Source organism: Centruroides vittatus, unplaced genomic scaffold (genome assembly GCF_030686945.1).
Source record: "Centruroides vittatus isolate TY-2023 unplaced genomic scaffold, ASM3068694v2 contig_355, whole genome shotgun sequence".
Classification (NCBI taxonomy): domain Eukaryota; kingdom Metazoa; phylum Arthropoda; class Arachnida; order Scorpiones; family Buthidae; genus Centruroides; species Centruroides vittatus.
This window is the reverse complement of record NW_027122178.1, coordinates 1,526,438-1,546,618: the sequence shown is the minus strand read 5'-3', so window position 1 is coordinate 1,546,618 and position 20,181 is coordinate 1,526,438. Positions and strand designations below refer to the sequence as shown.

Genomic DNA, 20,181 nt, shown 5'->3' with positions numbered 1-20,181 from the left:
CAATCTTACATCTGAGCTTTAAATTTTTAAGATAGAAACTTCTATTCATCATTTTTTTTTTAACTAATATTAATATAAAAATTTGTTTGGAATTGGTCTCTGTGGGAGTGTCATTATTGCAAATAAATCTGCAATCAATTGGCAAAGTGACTTATAAATAAATTTCTTTACTTGACTTTGTATCTGCAAAGTCAAATAAAGAAATTTTAGGTATCATATTTAGGTCATAGGTATCATTACATATCAAGTAAAGACTATTTTAGGTATCATATGTAAATATCAAGGATTCATAAGGAAAACAATTGACAGCAAATTGTCTTCTTGATTGTTAATTATAAAAGAAAATGAAGAGTTTTGTATATCATTCTATGGTTCTTTTATCATACAACATTTTGTGATAGAAACTTTCACTGATGAGTATTTTTCTAATAGTAAATATTGTTCAGAATTGGTCCTTTGGTGGAAATTATGCATAAATTATTTATTTTTGTAAGAACAACTGTTTTGATATTTGGAATTGCACTTTGTTTTTGGTGAGACATATACACTTTTTCTCAATGCAGTATCTTTTGCATTGACAGCTTATAATACTTTGCTTGCTTCCAGATGACAACATAGAAACTGAAAGAAAAGTTAGTAAAGTTAAAGATACATCTTGCAGTTTAATGAAGTTGCTGTCAGCAACTATAAATTCATTGCAAGCATAAAATGGGTCAAGGTGTCCTTTTTTTTTTTTTTACCTAATTGATAAAGACCTGATGAATTAATTCTACCAACAATGGCTAAGATGTTTCTGGGAGTTGCACATCCTCTGTCAATGCCAGGGACTCTGATCACAGTATAGTATAACTTCCAGTAACAACTTCAGAAAATGTTGAATTTTTTCTTGACCAGATTCAGCACATTCTCTCTCAATTCTAATATTGCTCTTCCTTTTATGGTTTAATTCTTAATATAGATTAGAGTTTGATTTTATTTATTTTATAATATTAATTATTTTATTACATCACTTAAAAATACATTTCTTTATTATATATTTTAAATATTTAAGTAATTTGTTACTTATTTTTGCACAGATGATTATCACATTGCATCATGTCTGCATTGTTAAGCATCCACAACACGTTATGGCATTTTCTCATTGCCAGATTATGTTTTGGTTGATTATTAAAAGAATCTCAACACAAATTTCTTTGTGGTCTTATTGAATATTCAAAATGTGTTGTGGCTGGATCTGAAGTCAGAATGCATTGTGGTTGATTTTTTTCTCAATGAACATTTTCAGTCTTTGAGCTTTTTAACATATATGTCAAATTTCAATAAATTCTGTTAAGTACATCTCATTTATTTTTTAAATGGGACTTTCAATCTTATTTATCTTAAGAAATGTCACATGATTCTTACATTTAATTCATATTTTGTTTTTAAAGCGTGAAGTTGAAGCTAAGCATTTTAGTGGGTCAGAAAACATTTCTCAAATTAAAAACTGTTTTGTTTCTTTAAAAATCTGTCTTTATTGCATTGATACTTAAACATGATACCAACTATTACAGAAGTTTATAACTTTCAGTCTTTAATTTCTGCTCCAGATTGATCTTTACTTGTAGAGTATTCCAAATACTTTTTACTTTTCCCTGCATATTTTGATTTTTTTTTTTTTAGATGACAATATGGTCTTCACATTAGTGATTATAATCTTTTTATTATAAATTATGCAAATGTATTTTAAGATGATGATTTAATATTATTTTGGAATTTTATGGTAAATTACAGAGTGATCGAGGATTTGATCGTCAAATTTTTGAGCGTCAAGCATCAGTAGTCAGGGGTCAAGTAAGTGTTTCTGTTGTTATTTCTGTTTGAAAAATAAAGTACTTTAGATAATTTAAGATTTTTTTTCTTTGACTTGTAGATATTAAATCTTTCTCAAGCACTTAAAGATGGAAAATCCCCTGTTCAGTTAGTTCAAATGCCAGCTGTAATTGTCGAAAGAAGCAAAAAGGGAAGAGTTAAAGCTATTAATGATAGTTTTACACAGAAATTCCAAGACAAAGCACCATTTTTCTCTTGGTGTTAATTTATAATTCCAGTACCAGTCTATCCATTTTAAATATTTCACCTATAATTTCAGAAAAATTTATAAATTAAGTGTTATGTGAATTATAGTTTGAATGTATTCATTATCCATTTCATTCAGAAGAAAACGAAATCTCTCTCATACACATATGATATATAAAAAATACATATATATATATTATTATAACACTTATTGTTTAATCATTATCTAAGTTAACAGCATTAAATTTTTTAATGAACTTTTCTTCTAAATTAATTAACATAACTTTTCCTAAATTTTAATATATATTGTCTATACATTAGTATCAGTACACACATCATCATTATATTCTCTTTATGGTCTTTGCTTATTAATTTATTAATTAAAAGCAGTTTGTAACATGAAATAATTTGAACATAAATTTGTTACAGTAACATTTCTGTGAGTTTATAAATATAATATTGGTTCCTATCAGATATTTTTGATTTAAATGTAAACAGAATTTTTTAACTGAATGATGAAAAAATAGCTTCAAGCTTATTAGTTTTATAATATTCTCATCTTTTTTAAATTGCCAAATGAAATGATTTAAATTGGCTACTTTATAAATATGTAAACTTTGTGATTTCATATCTAGTCACTTTTTTCTCTTTAAAAAATTGTTCTGGTCATAGATATTGAATTAAAGACCATAAAGAAAAATGCTTTAAAGATTCAATATAATTTTTCAAATTTCTTTAATGTTGTAGAGAGTGTTTGTTTTTAAAATTATCATTTACATTTTAGAAATTAAGAAAGGGATATATTATGTAATAACATCAAAAGTATATTTATTAGTATATCAACATTTGATATTACTGTATATGAATATTGCCAGTATTTCTACATAATTGAGGTTGTTAACACATGTTTAGAGTAACCTTTTAACTTTACCATATATTTTCATTAAATTTGCATATCCATAATGCTCATTTGATGTATTTACAATAACACAAAGAACTTTTGTCAATATGAATAATTCAGCTCCAAATTTGGATTGGAGCCTTAGGTATTTATGGATCCAGAGTCTCCATAAATTCCTGATGTAATCCAAATATATTGATTGGGTTCTGCTGTACTGTACATCATGCAAAAATCTGAAGCTATGAAATTACAAGATCAAGCTGTGGAAGATCATTATTGCAGAATATTATGTGATGTATTTAACAGGTTTTAGATCATGCAGAAATATTTATAATACTCATAAAGCATCAAATGTGTGTTTACATATATTGAAGTTTGCATTTGATTACTAAATATAAGATCATAGATAAGAAATCAAATATCATATTTCATGACGTATAAGATGCAAAATAAGGCTCAAAAAGTCATCTTGAGTCTTATATATGAGGTTGTGAACTCCCATAGGCTAATGAATTTCTTAAATAGTCTTCAGGTATCCCTATCTAGCCCAACTCTTGAATAAAAATGTTAATTGTTTAATTAAAAATATTATTATTACTTTTTAACCAGAATACAGTAGAAAAAGAAAATGGGGTCAACTGCTAAAGATACAGGATAGCTTAAATACACTAAATACTTTTTCCCTAAATATTCTTTGCTGAAATGGGAGTGCATCTTATATGTTATATCTTATAGAATAGAGTAATTCTCTGTTCACTACAGGATTTTCTATATAATAACCCTCTTTAAAGATTATGTGATAATCATGAGTTCTTAAATTCTATACATAAATTTAAAAAATACTTCAATATATAAAAACATGCATTTCATGTTTATACTTATAACAAATGAAATGTCATTTAAAACAGTTTTTTGATAGTTAACATCTTTGACTCAACAGCAATAAGCAAAAGCATTTTTGTCAATATGAATAATTCAGCTCCAAATTTGGATTGGAACCTTAGGTATTTATGGATCCAGAGTCTCCATAAATTCCTGATGTAATCCAAATATATTGATTGGGTTCTGCTGTACTGTACATCATACAGTACAGCATGCCGGGTGTGCCATCATACAAACTGATATCATTATAGGTTGAAATGTCTGTATTATGCAAAATTGAAAGTGACAACGTTGATCAGAGATGCTAGTGTCTCATATTGACAAATAAATTGTCAAAAGTATTTTGATACAATTAGCATTTTTGCAGAGCAAGAGAACAGTTTCTCCTGCAAAGACGAGAATTTGTCAATATAACTAATTTGATTTTTCCACTTCTATTATCATATATTTAGTAATAATGGAAACTTAGAAGGTACAATAATTTACTTTTGATGCTGATTTGCATAATGTATCCCAATTACTTTGAAATTTATAAAAATCTTTAGTTACTTTGTCAAAAATTTGAGAATTAAACTTAAATATAAGTTTATAATACAGTCTTCCAAAAAAGAATGCTATCATGTTAAATTACTGTAATTATGTTAATTATTACCTGAGAAGTATGCGAAATAAATCAATCAATAGAGTAATTGTCTGAGTTTCATCTCCCATCTGCATTAAAACATGTTTACTGCCTCTAAGAAGTGCCATAAATGGCAACTCCACAGTAGAAAAGGTGTTTTGTGTTTGGAAGTTTGCAGTCAGAATCACTCATCAATGTGTAACCTGCAGGAGCTGTAGAATTGTGGCTGCTGTGGGAGAAGTGACAACAGATATGCTATAGCAATTGTAGAAAGAATTTAAGTATCTGGTGGATGTGTGCCATGTGACACAAGGTGTACACATTGATAAATTATAATGGGCAGATGTGAGACAATTTTCCAATGTTTGTAATGTACTCTACAGTATATTACAATGTTCTCAGTTAATAATTAGCATATTTACAATAATTTAAAATGATAGAATTCTTTTTGGAAGAACATATACTTGATTAATTTTTGGAAATTTCTTTGAGCATAATGATTTTCAAACATTAGATGATAGGCATTATTTATTAATTTGTAAAATGTATTAATTTCTGTTACTATTATAATAACTCATATTAAAATTTTATTATTTAATATAATAATAATTGTTGCCAAAATAAAATTTTTGTATACATAGTTGTTTTGACAAATTTTCAAATTGTTTGATTTTTCTCAATTAGCATTTTGCTATGGAATTAAGAAAAAATCAAATAGATTAGAAAAATTTTATAAGGATAGGCAAATTTTAAAAGAAAATTTCGATATTCTGGCTTTAATTTCAGAGTTCCATACTCAAACCAGTTTTTAAGGATTCTAAAATTAATTAAAATCCTTAAAATTAATGGAAAGGAACAAAATTTATTAAAATTTTATCCTTCTTTCAGTATTCCAAAGTATAGGGCGACTCAAAAGTTTGTCAACCAAGTTCTGTTTCAGGTACACTTGTGAATATGAATTGTACACTGAGTTTAGAACTTGAGGTTATATAATTTTAAAAATATAATATTTAAGTATTTGAGTAAGATTGCAATTTAGTCCTTTCAATGGTTATAAGACTTTTGAGATTATTCCATATATTAATAAATTGGAATTTAAGTGTGTTAATATTTACCATTTAAATTTCTGATAAATTCCAATAAGAGAATTTTGACAGAGGATAATTTATTTTTTGAATTATATTTTGTACCTGCAGTTAAATCTTGTGTTTTGTAATTGCACTGACGTTTGCCTATGAAGGTACAAAACTATTTTTTAAAGTGAATCCATTATAAAATTGTAAAATGTATTGCATGAATGTAATCAATTCACATAAATTGATATATTCACTTTACTATTCCAAAAAATATTTGTTATAAATTGTCAATAAATTAATTTTCTTGTATTTGTTTACCATTTTAATAATTCGATTTTATTATTAAGCATTGCTTGGACAATATTAGAGGAAGATATAAAGAGACTTGACATTCAAGATGAAATGTAACATTTCATCATGAATCTTATTATAAATATGAAATATTTATAATAATAAGATTCATGATAGAGAAAAGACTGTTTGATAACTTAATAAAAAATAACATCAAGAAGCCAGTTTCAATTGCTTGGCTTATGTTAAAATAGTAGATGGTATCTACAGGTCCATCAAGAGCTTGGATAGGTCCGGAGTAGAGCTAGCCTCTTACCAAGTTTCCTTTGCCTTTTTTTAAACTGATGAAATATATAGAATGTTTCTTTAATAATGGTAATTGGCTAGTAGGTCCTCCCAGTAGGCTCCATGGTCCAATATGACTAGTTCTACTCATTTTGAATGCTGCTTGATAAAAAAAAACTGATTGAACATGATGTTTTATTAACATAGAACACATTAAACATGTTAGTTAAACATTGATTTTGACTTAGTGACGACCAATTAGAAAGTGGAGATGAGGAAAGATAACCAATTGAAGTAGTTAATAAACGTTAGTAAGTTTTTGTCATTTAATTTAATTTAAACACGAATTCTTGAAAGCCATTTATATTACATGAATATCAAAGCGGTTTTTATTAATTAATTTGATTTAAAAAATGTTGTAGACTTACAAATTTCCACTGTTCCACCGTCTTTCCTTAATCTTGAGAACGGAGTTTTTTTTTTTTTTTTTTTTTTAACTCTTTCCGCCCTGTGGGTACTAAGAGGGCCTCTTTTAGTAGGCCCATTATGGGTTCGGCCAGGCCCACAATGGGGCGACCGGGTGGTGAGGGACGGGGCCCGACATATCCGAACGGACCACCCCCCGAAAAATTCCTGGGGATTATTCGACCCGTTCGGATTCGATCCCGGGTCCCCCAGAGCGGAGTTAGATAGATGAAAGACGAGACATATATGGAAAACTTAGGAGCAGGAGGCCCCGATTAACTATATAGAACCTTCCGATGCAAACCAGAAGTCACGTTATTTTAATTCAAAAATGTTCCCCTGAAAGGAGTTAAGCATAATCCATTGTTAAAGGAAAAGTGTGATGTGCAGGGACAAGCCACTACTAATTTGAGGTAGAAAGCATATAAATAAATTGAAAATATGATTAAAAATTGCAGCCCGGCATAAATATTTGCTGGGTTTTATTTATATATTCTATTTTATGAGCGTGAAATTGGAGTGAAGTCGCTTTTTACAAAATACACTGACACGTCATTTTCAAAGTCACTTTAAAATTAAAATTACGCTAGCGAATTGAACCGATTTCACGCCATAATATGCAAAGAGTACACTCAAACCTGTTTTTGTGCGATTTTTTTTTGTACGATTTGTTTTGTGCGGTATATGAATTTCAATCAAATTAGTACACCGCACAAAAACAGGTTTGAGTGTAATTTAGTACATATAGTTCTGGATCTCTTGGATATGAAAGAGATGACGATTTTACGAGAAATTAAGAATAAAGGCAGCTCGAATGATATGGACATATAAGACAAGCACGACTGGAATGGGGAATTGAGTGAAAGAGAGGAAGTGGGAATGAAAAAGAAGCACGGAAAAATATGGTTTGTCAGAAGAGGATGTACTGGACAGAGAGAAGTGACAAAGTTGTACAACTTGACTCAGAAGAAATGAGGAATTGAAAACACCAAATTCAAAAAATAAATATATGAAACAAGAATATTTAATACATTTAACAGTATCTATCTGTTTCAATTACCCATACTTTATTATAGTACTGTAAATCTTATGTCAAAAATTTATATCGTATGTGGTCGTTAAAGATATTTAGCTCAGAAACGATCTCTAAACTTAACATCTGACCAAAAAACGGTATAATTGTGTTATCAAAACTGATTCTTAGGTGTTTTCGTAAGCAGTTTTTATAATGAGACCGAGAAAAATGAAATAAAAACAGACTTTAAAACATGGAACTATGAAATTGTATTTGCAAAATGAACTTAATGTTTTACATGAATTATTTCTTACAAATAAGTATTTTACTATAAATTCATAACATATTTTCATAAATACAAGAATCATTCGAGGGCTTCGTCTAATATTTTACATCATCAAATCTTGAAGAGTTGAGATGAATATGATACATTGCAATGATTTATATTATTTTTCAGACGATGTAATTTTTTTATTCGTGTAAGCCTTATTAGTATATTAATATAGTTATTTTTCCGTCTAATTTCAAACCGTGTCTTCTATTATGTTTATCCGTATTGCACGATGAAGCGCTTTTCGATAGACTCTTACTTTACATCCATCTTTATTTAGGTGCCGATACGCAGGGCCGGATCATCGTATAGACAAATGAGACAAATGACTAGGGCCCGGTCAAACTGTCTATTTTGAAAATATTTGCAAATAAGATAGTTTACTTTTCTAAATGTTTATATAAAGTTTATTCGTATTTATATACGAGTACTTACTTTTTAAAAATATATTGGCTTTTATTTAAATTATCTTTTTCATTATTCAATTTACCTTTTAATGGGTAAAATATTATATTATTTAAATATTAACAAAAAAGGTTAATTTAAACAATTAATATTTTAAGGTAACATTGTTATTGTATAACAACTTTTGTTAGACATTTAATAAAATAAATTTCAATTTTTTTAAATTTATAAATAAATTGTTCAAACGTTTCTAGAAAAACTAAAATTTATTGTTGTATATTAAATATTTTTTATTAATAAAAATTTGTTTTAGTTTTTCACATTATTTAGTTTTGTTTTATTTATTGTTTTATATTTTTCGTGTGCTCTATTTCTTGTGGGAGAGGGAAGGGGCCCGGTAAGAAGAAAATGTCTAGGGCCCCCAAAGTGGGTTAATCCGGCCCCGCCGATACGTGTTTCGGGCTCTTGTCTCTAATCTGTCGGCTACAAAATTAGTTTAACAATATTATAAAATTATAAAACTTGTTTTTAAAAAACGTATCTCATTATTGTTTCTTATCTCGCATATTGTTTAAAACAAATAAACACATGGCATTCTCTCCTCTTTACAAATGCATTGAACAATTAAAAAGCAGTATATACATCTTGTACCAGAAAAATAAGAGTGAAACACATCTTCCGGTTTTATACAATATGTTGGATAAGAAATCATATGAAATCTATTGAATATTTTTTTATAGTTTATGAATATGATATTTTCAAGACAGTAAAATCATATTCATAAGTTCATGGAATTATTGGATTCATAGTGAGAATAAATTGAAATAACTTTTCCTAATATTGCTGCCACTAGTGTCCCTGTGAATAACTTCCATTGGCCAAAGGGACCACTGAACACCGATAGTAAGTAGTCTGACAAACGGTTTGGCCACGTGCAGTTTTTCGGGTTTTCTTTAGGCGTCAAACGCCTAAATATAGGCCAGCTCCCTTGGAAACTCTCCCCTTGGCAGATCGCAATGTTTTGTGTTGGTTTGTCTCATCAATCCAATCCAGTCTCTAGTACCGTTTATAAAACAAATTATTGCTTAGCAACTGATTTAAATATGTTTCTCGAAATTTCATTTACACTTGTTAAACCATTTACATTATAAATTCAATTTTGTTTTTATTTGTAAAGAAAAAGAAACTTTCTGTTCGTTGTTGTAATAGCACCTGCGCTAGTCTAAACTTTCCTGCTACCCCAGGAATTTTACACAACAAAGTGGCGCAAATTAAAATAATAATAATAATAATAATAAAATTATGGAATAAACACATTGTGCACAGTTTCGAAAATAGAACTTTATATCCCTTTAAACTTGTTCAATCGGATAATTGTGACATATCTAAAATTGTTGATACAGTAAGGACATTGAAGAGGTGATCTAAACCCTACTAGTTTTGATCTTGATTTTATCTAATCGGTCCATTGTCCTCGACTGTAATCAGTGCGTGACATTAATAAAATTAAAACAAAAAAATGATATTTAGACTCGAATTTCAAATTTCCTTTTTATTATTATTTCGTCCTTGTCCGATGCATGAAATTAAAAATAGTACTGTATATGAAACAGGCTTGTTCAAACTTTGGCTGCTCTGGATGATAAACAGCTAAGTAAGCAAACCAATGGCATAGTAAAACGGATTATATCATTGGTTTACTTACTTAGCGCTTGCCGCCTATACTCGTCCTTTGAGAACTACAACCTACTGGTTCCTGTGCCTTTGTCATGTTTCTTATACGAATTACGGTTATCATCTTCCTCTTCAGTAGAAGTATGCAGTAAATTTTTAAAATTGTTTATACAGAAAAATAATTATTTATTAATATTTAAAATCAATTGAAAATCTGAATGTATTTAGCAATTTTCTTTCTAAACGTGTGACCAATTTTACAATATTCAGATAATTATCTTTCATTTTGGATCAGAGCATTTATTTTGAAATCTAACAACACTTGAACAGCCGAAAGACAGAAATAAAATTTTTATATTTGTCTTTCGGCTGTTCTTTCTGTCAAATCATCATAAACATAATAGAAATTATCCTCTAGTGTGTGTGACTCCTTTTTTCTTTGATATAACAAGTCCCACTACAATAAGTCTTCGTGGACAAGTTAAATTACTAAACATAATAGAAAATTTATACGTCATAAATATGGAAATCATAAAGCAAGCGGCCGTAAAATAAGGCTTATTATAAAAAAAAATTTTAAAGTATTTCTATACCTGCAGCAGTTTGAGCTTAAGTAAAAATACTGTATATATTTTACAGACGAGTGGAATAAGATATCACGTTATATTAACTTATTACAAAATAACGTTTTATGTCTTTAAGAAATTGCTTACAACAATCTAATTGCATCTTCCTTGGATTCAATATTGCGAATATATTTACAAGTTCGTCAATGTCGACATGAGAATTATAATGACAATGAATTAGGGCTAGTCATTGCAGCTCTCATGTAATTGCTCAATCTTCTCAACATGCTGACTGACCTTTCGCATTCGCTTGATGTTGTGGGGATTATGACACAAAAGTATTCAGAAATATATGTGGATCTCAAGTTTTCCCCGATTCCGCCAATGTACACGGCAACTCCTCGTCTGCTAATCCAGGTCTTCCGCCTTTGAGAATCTCGAGACTAGGTAGGTCATCACAATCAAAGTCTCTCTCTCTTTGATCACAATAGATGTCAATGAGTCCTTTTAGACTCATTGACATCTATTGTGACATTCAGACATCTAAAAATTTAATTTTCATCAAATACGCTGAAAATATCGTATTGATGCGTTATTAACAATAGAATTAAATAATATCTCTTACAAATTATATAATTCTGTAAAAAAAATTAATAAATAAGCCATTCATCGCGTTATTAGTCAGCATTTTATACAATAAACACAAACTTTAACCTTAAAAATACTGTAGTTTTTTCGTTAAACAAGTAGAAACATTAACTGGAGCCCAGCTTTGTGATGTATTACAATCCTACACTGTGGAAAAAGATCTCATTAGACCTCCCACTGATGACTCTTTTTTATGATAAGAAAGATATTAATAAAAGAAATTAGTTTCATTTATATCGTCTCATATAAGAGAAATGGAATACAGTAGAGCGTCGATAAGTGGAACGTCGGTAAGTGGAATGGTCGGAAAGTGGAACGATTTTCAGTTGGACTGTGTCGTGCTGAATCGAATGTTTTTGATACTAAATTTACTTCTAAAGTATAATTTTCATGTTTTTTATATTCTTTAATATATTTATTTTGTTTGTACAAAATGCAGAAATAATTTTTAACGATACGATAGCCTCGATGATTATTATAAAAATTTTCGTTAGGCTTAAAATCGACGAAAATTCAACACGAAGCGACACGCAACGGAGAAAAATTCAACAGGAAGCGATACGCAACGGAGAAAAATTTGAACATCGGACTGGTTAATGTATTTTTTCGTACAAAGTCGGAAACTGGAACAAATCATTAACTGGAAAGACCCCAGTCCCCAATTGGTTCCACTTATCGACGCTCTACTGTATTCTTGACTGATTGCCAACAAGGCTTATCTCATTTGTGTGAAGTGGCTTTATTAATGTTCTCTAAATAGCGAATACGCTACTGTAAAATATGTGTAGTATTTTATAATAACGAATTTTATGTTGTTTATATATTAATTATCGTATATCCTTTTATAAAGTATTATTTCGGGATTCCATTTGTTGGGATGCAATTTGTAAAAATCGTAGACCTATAAATTCACACTGTCGTCGTCGTCCGTCCGTCCGTCCGTTTTTCCTTAATCTCGAAAACGGAGTTAGAGAGCTGAAAGCCGAGACGGATACGGCAACATTAGAGGCATGAGGTCCCGATTAACTATATAAGAACTTTTGATGGAAACCGGAAGTCATGTTATTTCAATTCAAAAATTTTCTGCCGAAAGGTGTTAAATAGATGACCGGCACGACTCCATTGTTAAAGGAAAAGTATGGATGTACAGAGGCAAGCTACTACTAATTTGAAGTGGAGAGCATATATTTTAAATTAAATAAATTTAAAATATGATTAAAAATTGCATCTCGGCATTGTGGCGATGTCAGAATAAATATTTGCTCGTTAGTTATTATGAACATGCTTGGAGAGTCTTAAGGAGTCAATATAAGTCAGAGCCCACTATACAGTAACACAACACATCATGCGTTGTCAATAGTAATACGACAAGGATACATTTGGTTATTTGACAGTCAGATTATGCTTATTTACCGCGTGGACGTTGATGTAATGTGATTAACTCTTCTAACATAATATTTTAATCATTTTTGAAAGGATTTTCAAGGAAATAAAAGTGTATCCATACATTTAACTTGATTCTACTAAAATGAAAACGAAGTGGTTTCGTATCTAGCACCTATATTTAATAACAATTAAATAATATTTAAAATTGCTAATTGTTAAATTTAGATTCTAATAAGTTGGTATCAATTAATAGCATGCATTTCATTAATAGTAATTACAAAAATTGATTTATTTTTCAGTAATGCGCATAATACGCTAATGATGTTAAATAAGTGCTTATACATTTTGAATGTTTACTATTATATCCTGTTCTTTATTATGGCATATAAGGCGCTTTATTTCCTAACTTACTACTTGTTTAACAAATTTTAATTGCTGATATTTTATCTTTTTATTAGGAAAATTTATTTATAAACTCTTTATGTCATTATAATACATTTATTATTTTGTCTGTTATGTATTATCTAATACAATCTAGACATTTAAATGGGATTATTTAGCTACCTTAACAGCATTATTTTAATAGTTCGAAATAATTGGAAATTAATTTATTGCTTGAAAAATTAATTAGACTTTAAATAGAATGTGTATAAATAGGTCGTTAGAAAATTGGGCAAGAGGTCATAAAGCCAAATGCATTTATAATTGTTAAATATTAAAAATGAAGTACAAAGTATTTTTGATATATCGAACTAATGTTTCGTATATACTTGAAGAAAACGATCGGATGGGAAAGGCGGTTGAGGCATCGAATTCTGGCGAGCAACCGCATGAATTTTTCATGGAAGGTCTGTTCCGGATATGTTGGGCACCAATGTGCGCCTAGCCGAATCAGCGATGGATAAAAGGTCTTCTTAGTGTCCTCAGGATAGAAAGAGAGGAAAAAATACTTGGGGGCTTTTTCTAGTATACATGATTTTTACATTATAGTTACCAATTACTACTATACTATTGCCAATAATATATTGGCAATATATACGTATTGACTTTGAATGAAAAAAATGTACGCAAAAACTGTTTCCGATACTCCTAAACGACAATGAATCCTAACTAGATAAATTGTAACATAGGAAATTTTTTTATAATTTATCAAATAAGTAAATAAGTATAAAATATTTTATAAATATAGCCTAAGCGATCATACATATTATAATTAAATTACATTTAAAGAAATGTTCTGTGAGGTACCACTGATAGTCCACGGAGCATATTGTTTAATCAGTCGTTCAGGCACAAACCTTGTACCTGGAAGCACCAGGGGAAATTTTTAGCGAGTCACACAAATGGTATTTCATGGCGGTTAATGTTTAAACAGTTTTCTAATGTGCAAAATAGTTTTAGATAACATTTTAAGGAGATGGATCACGTTTCAATTCATTTCAAAGTATTAATATATGGATCACGTATCAATTCATTTAAATATTAATATATATATTAATATATATATATTAATACTTTGAAATGAATTGAAACGTGATCCATCTCCTTAAAATGTTATCTAAAACTATTTTGCACATTAGAAAACTGTTTAAACATTAACCGCCATGAAATACCATTTGTGTGACTCGCTAAAAATTTCCCCTGGTGCTTCCAGGTACAAGGTTTGTGCCTGAACGACTGATTAAACAATATGCTCCGTGGACTATCAGTGGTACCTCACAGAACATTTCTTTAAATGTAATTTAATTAAAAAATAAAGCAATACAAACCTGCAACTGAGACAATATATATTAATTAATCACGGGCCTGTTCTATACAGTACATGTAAATTCATTCATCTAAGCCTTGGAGCATATATATTTTACTGTACCTCAAACAAAACCTTCAAAATTAGCATATTATTTTAAAAAATCCATTCAAAAAGAAAATTCAAATTTTCTAATATGAAAAAACAGCATAAATCTATTAAAAGAGAATGGCCCAGGTGACACAATAAATTTTTATTTTCATTTTAAATTGTTCAATTTCGGTCACTGGCATTGCATCAGTCGACGTTTACGATGAATTAAAACGTGTTGCATTTAATGAATTATGAATAAATATTCACAATCATCATTTCAGAATTTAACGAAAGAATTCAATAATAATTTGGCTGAATGTCTTTCCAAAAAGGTTTTACAAAAATTTATTTATTTCGTGTATTAAACATTGACTGAATCATGAAAAGGAATTGCGTAGTGTGTACGTTTTCTTAATTCGATTGTAGAATAAAAATAAAATTCGATAGTATAAAACTTATTTTATACTATTAAATAATTTTATAAATAATAAACTAGTTTTTTTTCGTGTACTGCATCGTGCATTTATTTAATCAGATTGCATTTTATTCAATGGCGTAAGAAACATTTTAATGAAAATAGAACAAATGTTTAAAAATCTAATTAAAATTTTGATTGAATTTCTTCACTTTGAAAATTAATTAAATATATAGTTTTCGCTAGTATTTTAATAGCTAGTAAAGTGATCGGTTCTGAAAGAAATGTATTTTACTCATAAATACAACCAAACCTCTGAGCGATGATCACTGAAGAAAACATAAAAATGGCTGTTGTTTGAAGGTTATTTTGTCTGCATTTTTGTTGTTTTTAAGAAGAGAAAAAAGAAAGAAAGAAAAAAATGGTCGCTGTTTGTAGTAGTACTGTATTTAAATTCATGCAATCACACATAAATATATGTATAATCATACTTAATAAAGATATACTCTTATAGGCCTATATAGACTATATATATATTTTAAGTATGATTGCATGCAATTTAAATACTATCCATCTACAAGTGAAAAAGTATGCATTATAAATTTAAATTATTTATATAATTACAGTTTACGTGGTTCAATAGTCAATGAAAATGTTTTTATTATTGTTAGTGTTAAAAATTCATTAGATTCATCGTTAAATGTAGTTTTAAACGATTAGAGATGGTCAATTTGCTCAAAAAATAGATGAGAATAACCAAATTTTTAATTATTTTTTAAAAATATTATTGTAGAGCATCAAACACAAGACCGTGTTATTTATTAAACACTTGGCACTTTTCCACTTCTATTAGTCAACTAATAGAAGTGGAAAAGTGCCAAGTGTTTAATAAATAACACGGTCTTGTGTTTGATGCTCAACATATAAGAAAACACGGTTTCAAGAATACCTAAATATTATTGTAGTTTTTTATTTTAATTTCATTAAATAAAAATTAAATTGGCAAAATTCACAGAAATAGAATACTGCAATGTTTAAGATAATCGCTAAAAAATTAAAAGGAAATTATTTAATTTAATTAGTACTAATAATAATAAATGAATTTCTCGAATTTCTGAACTCATATTTTTCCTCGTTTAATTATAATATATTCTCATTTTTATTCACTAAAGTACACACGCAGGAAGTGGGATGTAGTTCTAAATTTGATAAATGTAGACTGGGACGTGGAAAAAATATTAACGAAAGTCAGAAAATTTCATTACATTCCAGTATCTGAAAAATATACATAAATAAGTTATATAAGTTATGCACATACGTGTAATTAATGAGGAAATTAAATGCGTTATAACTCTCTCAATAACAGCAATATTAAAGATTTTTTTAATAATTTTACTATAAATTTTAAGGTAAAATTAGCTCACAATCCATGTATTTATTTAATTTTATGTTTAAATAATGTATTTTTTTTCCTTGTTATTTTTTAATATAGTTAAACCTTCAATAACGGTGGTCAATTTTTCAAAAGCGTTTCTTTTTGAAATGGGTGCGAAATAACCCCTCAAAAACGGCCATTTTTATGTTTCTGTTGGCCGTTGTTCAGAGGTTTGATTGTATTTAGAAGAATTTTTAGGCTTTCGTATGTTTCTTATTTCATAAGTTTCTTGACACGTAAAACCGAGTGTGAAGTTGTAAAATTCCCATAGAATATACATTTAAATCCTTTTGACAAGAGTGTAAATATTAATTAATACTTTTAACGTGACAGATTTTCAGTAGGAAAATCAAATTATGTTGAATTTAAATAGTTTAAAGCATCGAACAAACAAACATGGTTGAACTGTTGTATAAAAAAAAGATAAAATTTACCTTTGCAAATGGCTTCAAATATTTAAATAAATAAACATTAATTTTCCTTTTTTGTTTTGTTCTATTGACTAGAATGTGTCCGCAGGCGATGTCGTGCAATTGTGATTTCACTTAATGAATAACTTATTCCCTTTTTATTGTACCACGTTGTCTTTAGTGCAACACGAATGTCGTGTAAAGAATTCTTCTAAGAGCAATATTGTTTAGAATTGATCTGCACAAATTAATTAAAAATCTGTAATTAATTATAGATTAATCTAAATTATATACTAGAATAACACACAAATTAAGGAACTACCATTTTCTGATTCTCACAATCTATGAGAGAATTCATTTTAAAAATGAAAACAAAATTAATTTTTTATGAAATTACAGTATAATAACAATGAGAAAATTATCTAAGAAAGAACTTCTCAACCTTTTTTTTTTTAGTTGTTGACCTCTTTAGTCAGATCGTGACGATAGCCATAAATACCGTTTGGGAATCGCGAACCACCAGTTGAGAAACTTAACTAAAGGAAACTAAACTATCAATAGAATCTATATTAACACACTTCTGAAATATTAAATAGAATTTATTAACTTAAATAAGTTAAATTATCATAAACCTTCGATAATTATTCTAAATTTATTTAGTTTTTTATTTATATTCATAATTATAAAAAATTATATTACTGGTTATGCATCACTGACATTCTTCAACCTATCTTGGAGGTTACAAACACGTTATGCAGTATTTTAAACATCATCTTTTAAAGAATAAAGTCGATATCCTTGACAGGCATCTCTTGTTTAGGAATTAGAAGAAGTAGGACGTGAGAAATAATTTGAAAGCAGACTATCTAACATCTTCACATCAACAGTATTTCAAGGAAAACATATACTAGACAAAGTTCTAGTATTTAACAAATGGACGTACTGAGCATTAACTGTCCCTATACATTTACCACGTTTTATTATTCTTGGATATGACATAAACTATAATCATCCGTCTGAAAGTCATTACATGTTTTTACGATTTTTATATTATTTTAAATATTTCTAATCATTTTTTGTGAATACTTATTAAATTTGCCATTTCTTTTTAGCTGTTTTTATCAAAATTTAAAGCACTTTACTAAATTCACACTCGTAGTAAGCCTTTACAGCATACATTTTTCTCCTAAAGTCACGTTTCTTTGCTCCCTATTGAACTATTTTTATTGTAAATAAATTTTTAAAACTAATTTGGACTTTATATATTTTTAAAAATTTCTTAAAGCAAATTTATATTTAAAAAAAAAAGAATAATAAGAATATTAATTTGTCGATGAGTGAAGGTTATTAAGCTATGTCATGACTACGTTTAACATCATTACTAATGACTTTAAAGGAAAAAACAAAAAAGATTATCAACAAAATGGCTTGTTTTCAACTTACATAAGCATTATTATTATAAAAAAATATATAAAATACTCGATTTTTACAGTAAATTTTTAAGAAAAAATTTTTTATAAGTATGTATTATAAGAGTTATTATATGAAAATCTCAGTTTTATGAACATTAAATTCAGTTCCTAAATATATATATTAATTGTAAACCAGCTTACTATATGAGAACATTCTAAAAATCTCTAGAAAGCAAATACAGAATGGCCCAAAAGTTAATTAATAGTTTTGAAGCAAGTATTTTATTGTAGTTATGAGTCATTCTGTGCATTGTAGTTATAGACAAAACACGAAACAAATCACGAAACAAGCAACTATAAAAAAAAATCTGTTGCAGTTTGTTACTCGTTTTATGAATTTTTACTATTTTATATACAACTTTATTATTTAAATGTATCTAGAAAATAATATTTTATAAAAGTTTCATAGCAAAAATCTTTGTTATTCTATAAATAACAATTTAATTATTAATAAAGTAAAACAAAAAAAAAATTGAAAGGCTGTAACTAGTTGTATTTATGTGTAAAAGAATATATTTTTTAAATAATAGAAAGCTTATAACTACTAACAAATACAGGATTTCAAACAAAAATACTGTACTAAATATTTAATGAAGCTTGAAAGCATAACAAATTATCTTAGCATGTGTTAATTGTATATCTTTTTCCGAAGGTTACCGATGATTCACAGGTTCTGGTTGATTTTTTCAGTAACCTTCTTTAACGAGGTATACGAATTAATAAACATGGAATGCCAATTAAATTAACGGGAATCTAATTAGTATAAAGTATTTTAATGTGTATACGTAATTAAGTTGTTATTTATAAAATTAGAAACAATGGGTGGCCAGTAACTCAGTCGTCTTTCGGACAAAATTTCTTAATGAATTATTTATTGAATATGATTTGGTGTAACTTTTGATTTTGATGAACTTTAAACGGTTAGTTTACTACTGATTATTAATAAATAACTATGAGCCCGCTGACCTTATTGTTAATTTACTTTTAGACCAGTGTATTTGATGATATTTATAAATAAATGTGTATAATTTTTATTCAGGACAAGATTTAAACTGGTTGTAGCTCTTAGCTGTAACATATAAGCTTAAAAGGTGCTTCCTTCTTCAACAAACGATAATAAATTTATAAACGTGAGGCCTTTGTTTAGCTTATGTGTAAATCCATTCTTGATAACATCGATTTATTGAACGTTTAATTGCGTTTTATGTATACTTATATTTAAATCAATAAAAATGTTTTATAAAAAAGCTTAAAATATAATATACTTATTATTTTTTAATGTAAAGTAAGAAAATAAACTATTTCAAAATTGTATTTACAGAATCTGGTTATGCCAAGTTGATTAATTAAACGAAATTTACAATCTATATATATAAAAAACAAAAGTGTAATTAATTAAAAGTGCATTTGAATCATTGAAGCTTGAGAAATGCTTCTATTTTTAGTCACGAATCTTGTATATAATAATTATATACAGAATATTAATCAGGCCGCATCTCTTCAACAGTCCATTCACTTTTTTCTTGTTAGCTCCCCATAGATTCTACGGAAAATAATTTACAAAATTAATACAAACAATGGAAGTAAAAAACATTTTTTGACCCAAATTCACATTTAAACAATAATAACTTTTTTAAAATTTTAATTATATTGTTATAAACCTTATTGTTTAGGGAATATCTGCGTGAAAATTTAAATGTGTGACAATCTTTAAGCCCACGCAAAACTCAAATAACCTAGTGAAGTATACTTACTCGTCCGATAAACAACAGGTAGAACCACAAATGAATAAGAATTATAAAAAAAAAAAAAAATCGTCTTGAAATGGGGGAAGTACATCTAGATTACTATTTGTAAAGTAGGTCGGTCGGTGACACAACCTCACCCTCTGACCTCTTAAAGACTGGTTTCCGATGACTTCTTCCTCATCTGTAACTTCTAGGATGATCTATGTCGAGCGACAGAGGGAGGCACCTGTGCACGCAGTCGATAGTCATATGCCAG

The 20,181-nt window shown here is 28.3% G+C and overlaps 1 protein-coding gene across 1 annotated transcript in view; it reads left to right on the top strand.

Moving 5' to 3' along the window:
- Positions 1–2,968, top strand: part of LOC136974727 (phosphatidylinositol 4-kinase type 2-beta-like) — a 40,521-nt gene extending 37,553 nt beyond the window's left edge. Inside the window, exons 8-9 of the mRNA XM_067269674.1 lie at positions 1,774–1,833; positions 1,913–2,968. Of these exons, the coding sequence (XP_067125775.1) occupies positions 1,774–1,833; positions 1,913–2,077 (225 nt within the window). The 3' untranslated portion in view covers positions 2,078–2,968. The remainder of the gene's footprint in view (positions 1–1,773; positions 1,834–1,912) is intronic.
- The last annotated feature ends 17,213 nt before the right edge of the window (positions 2,969–20,181 follow it).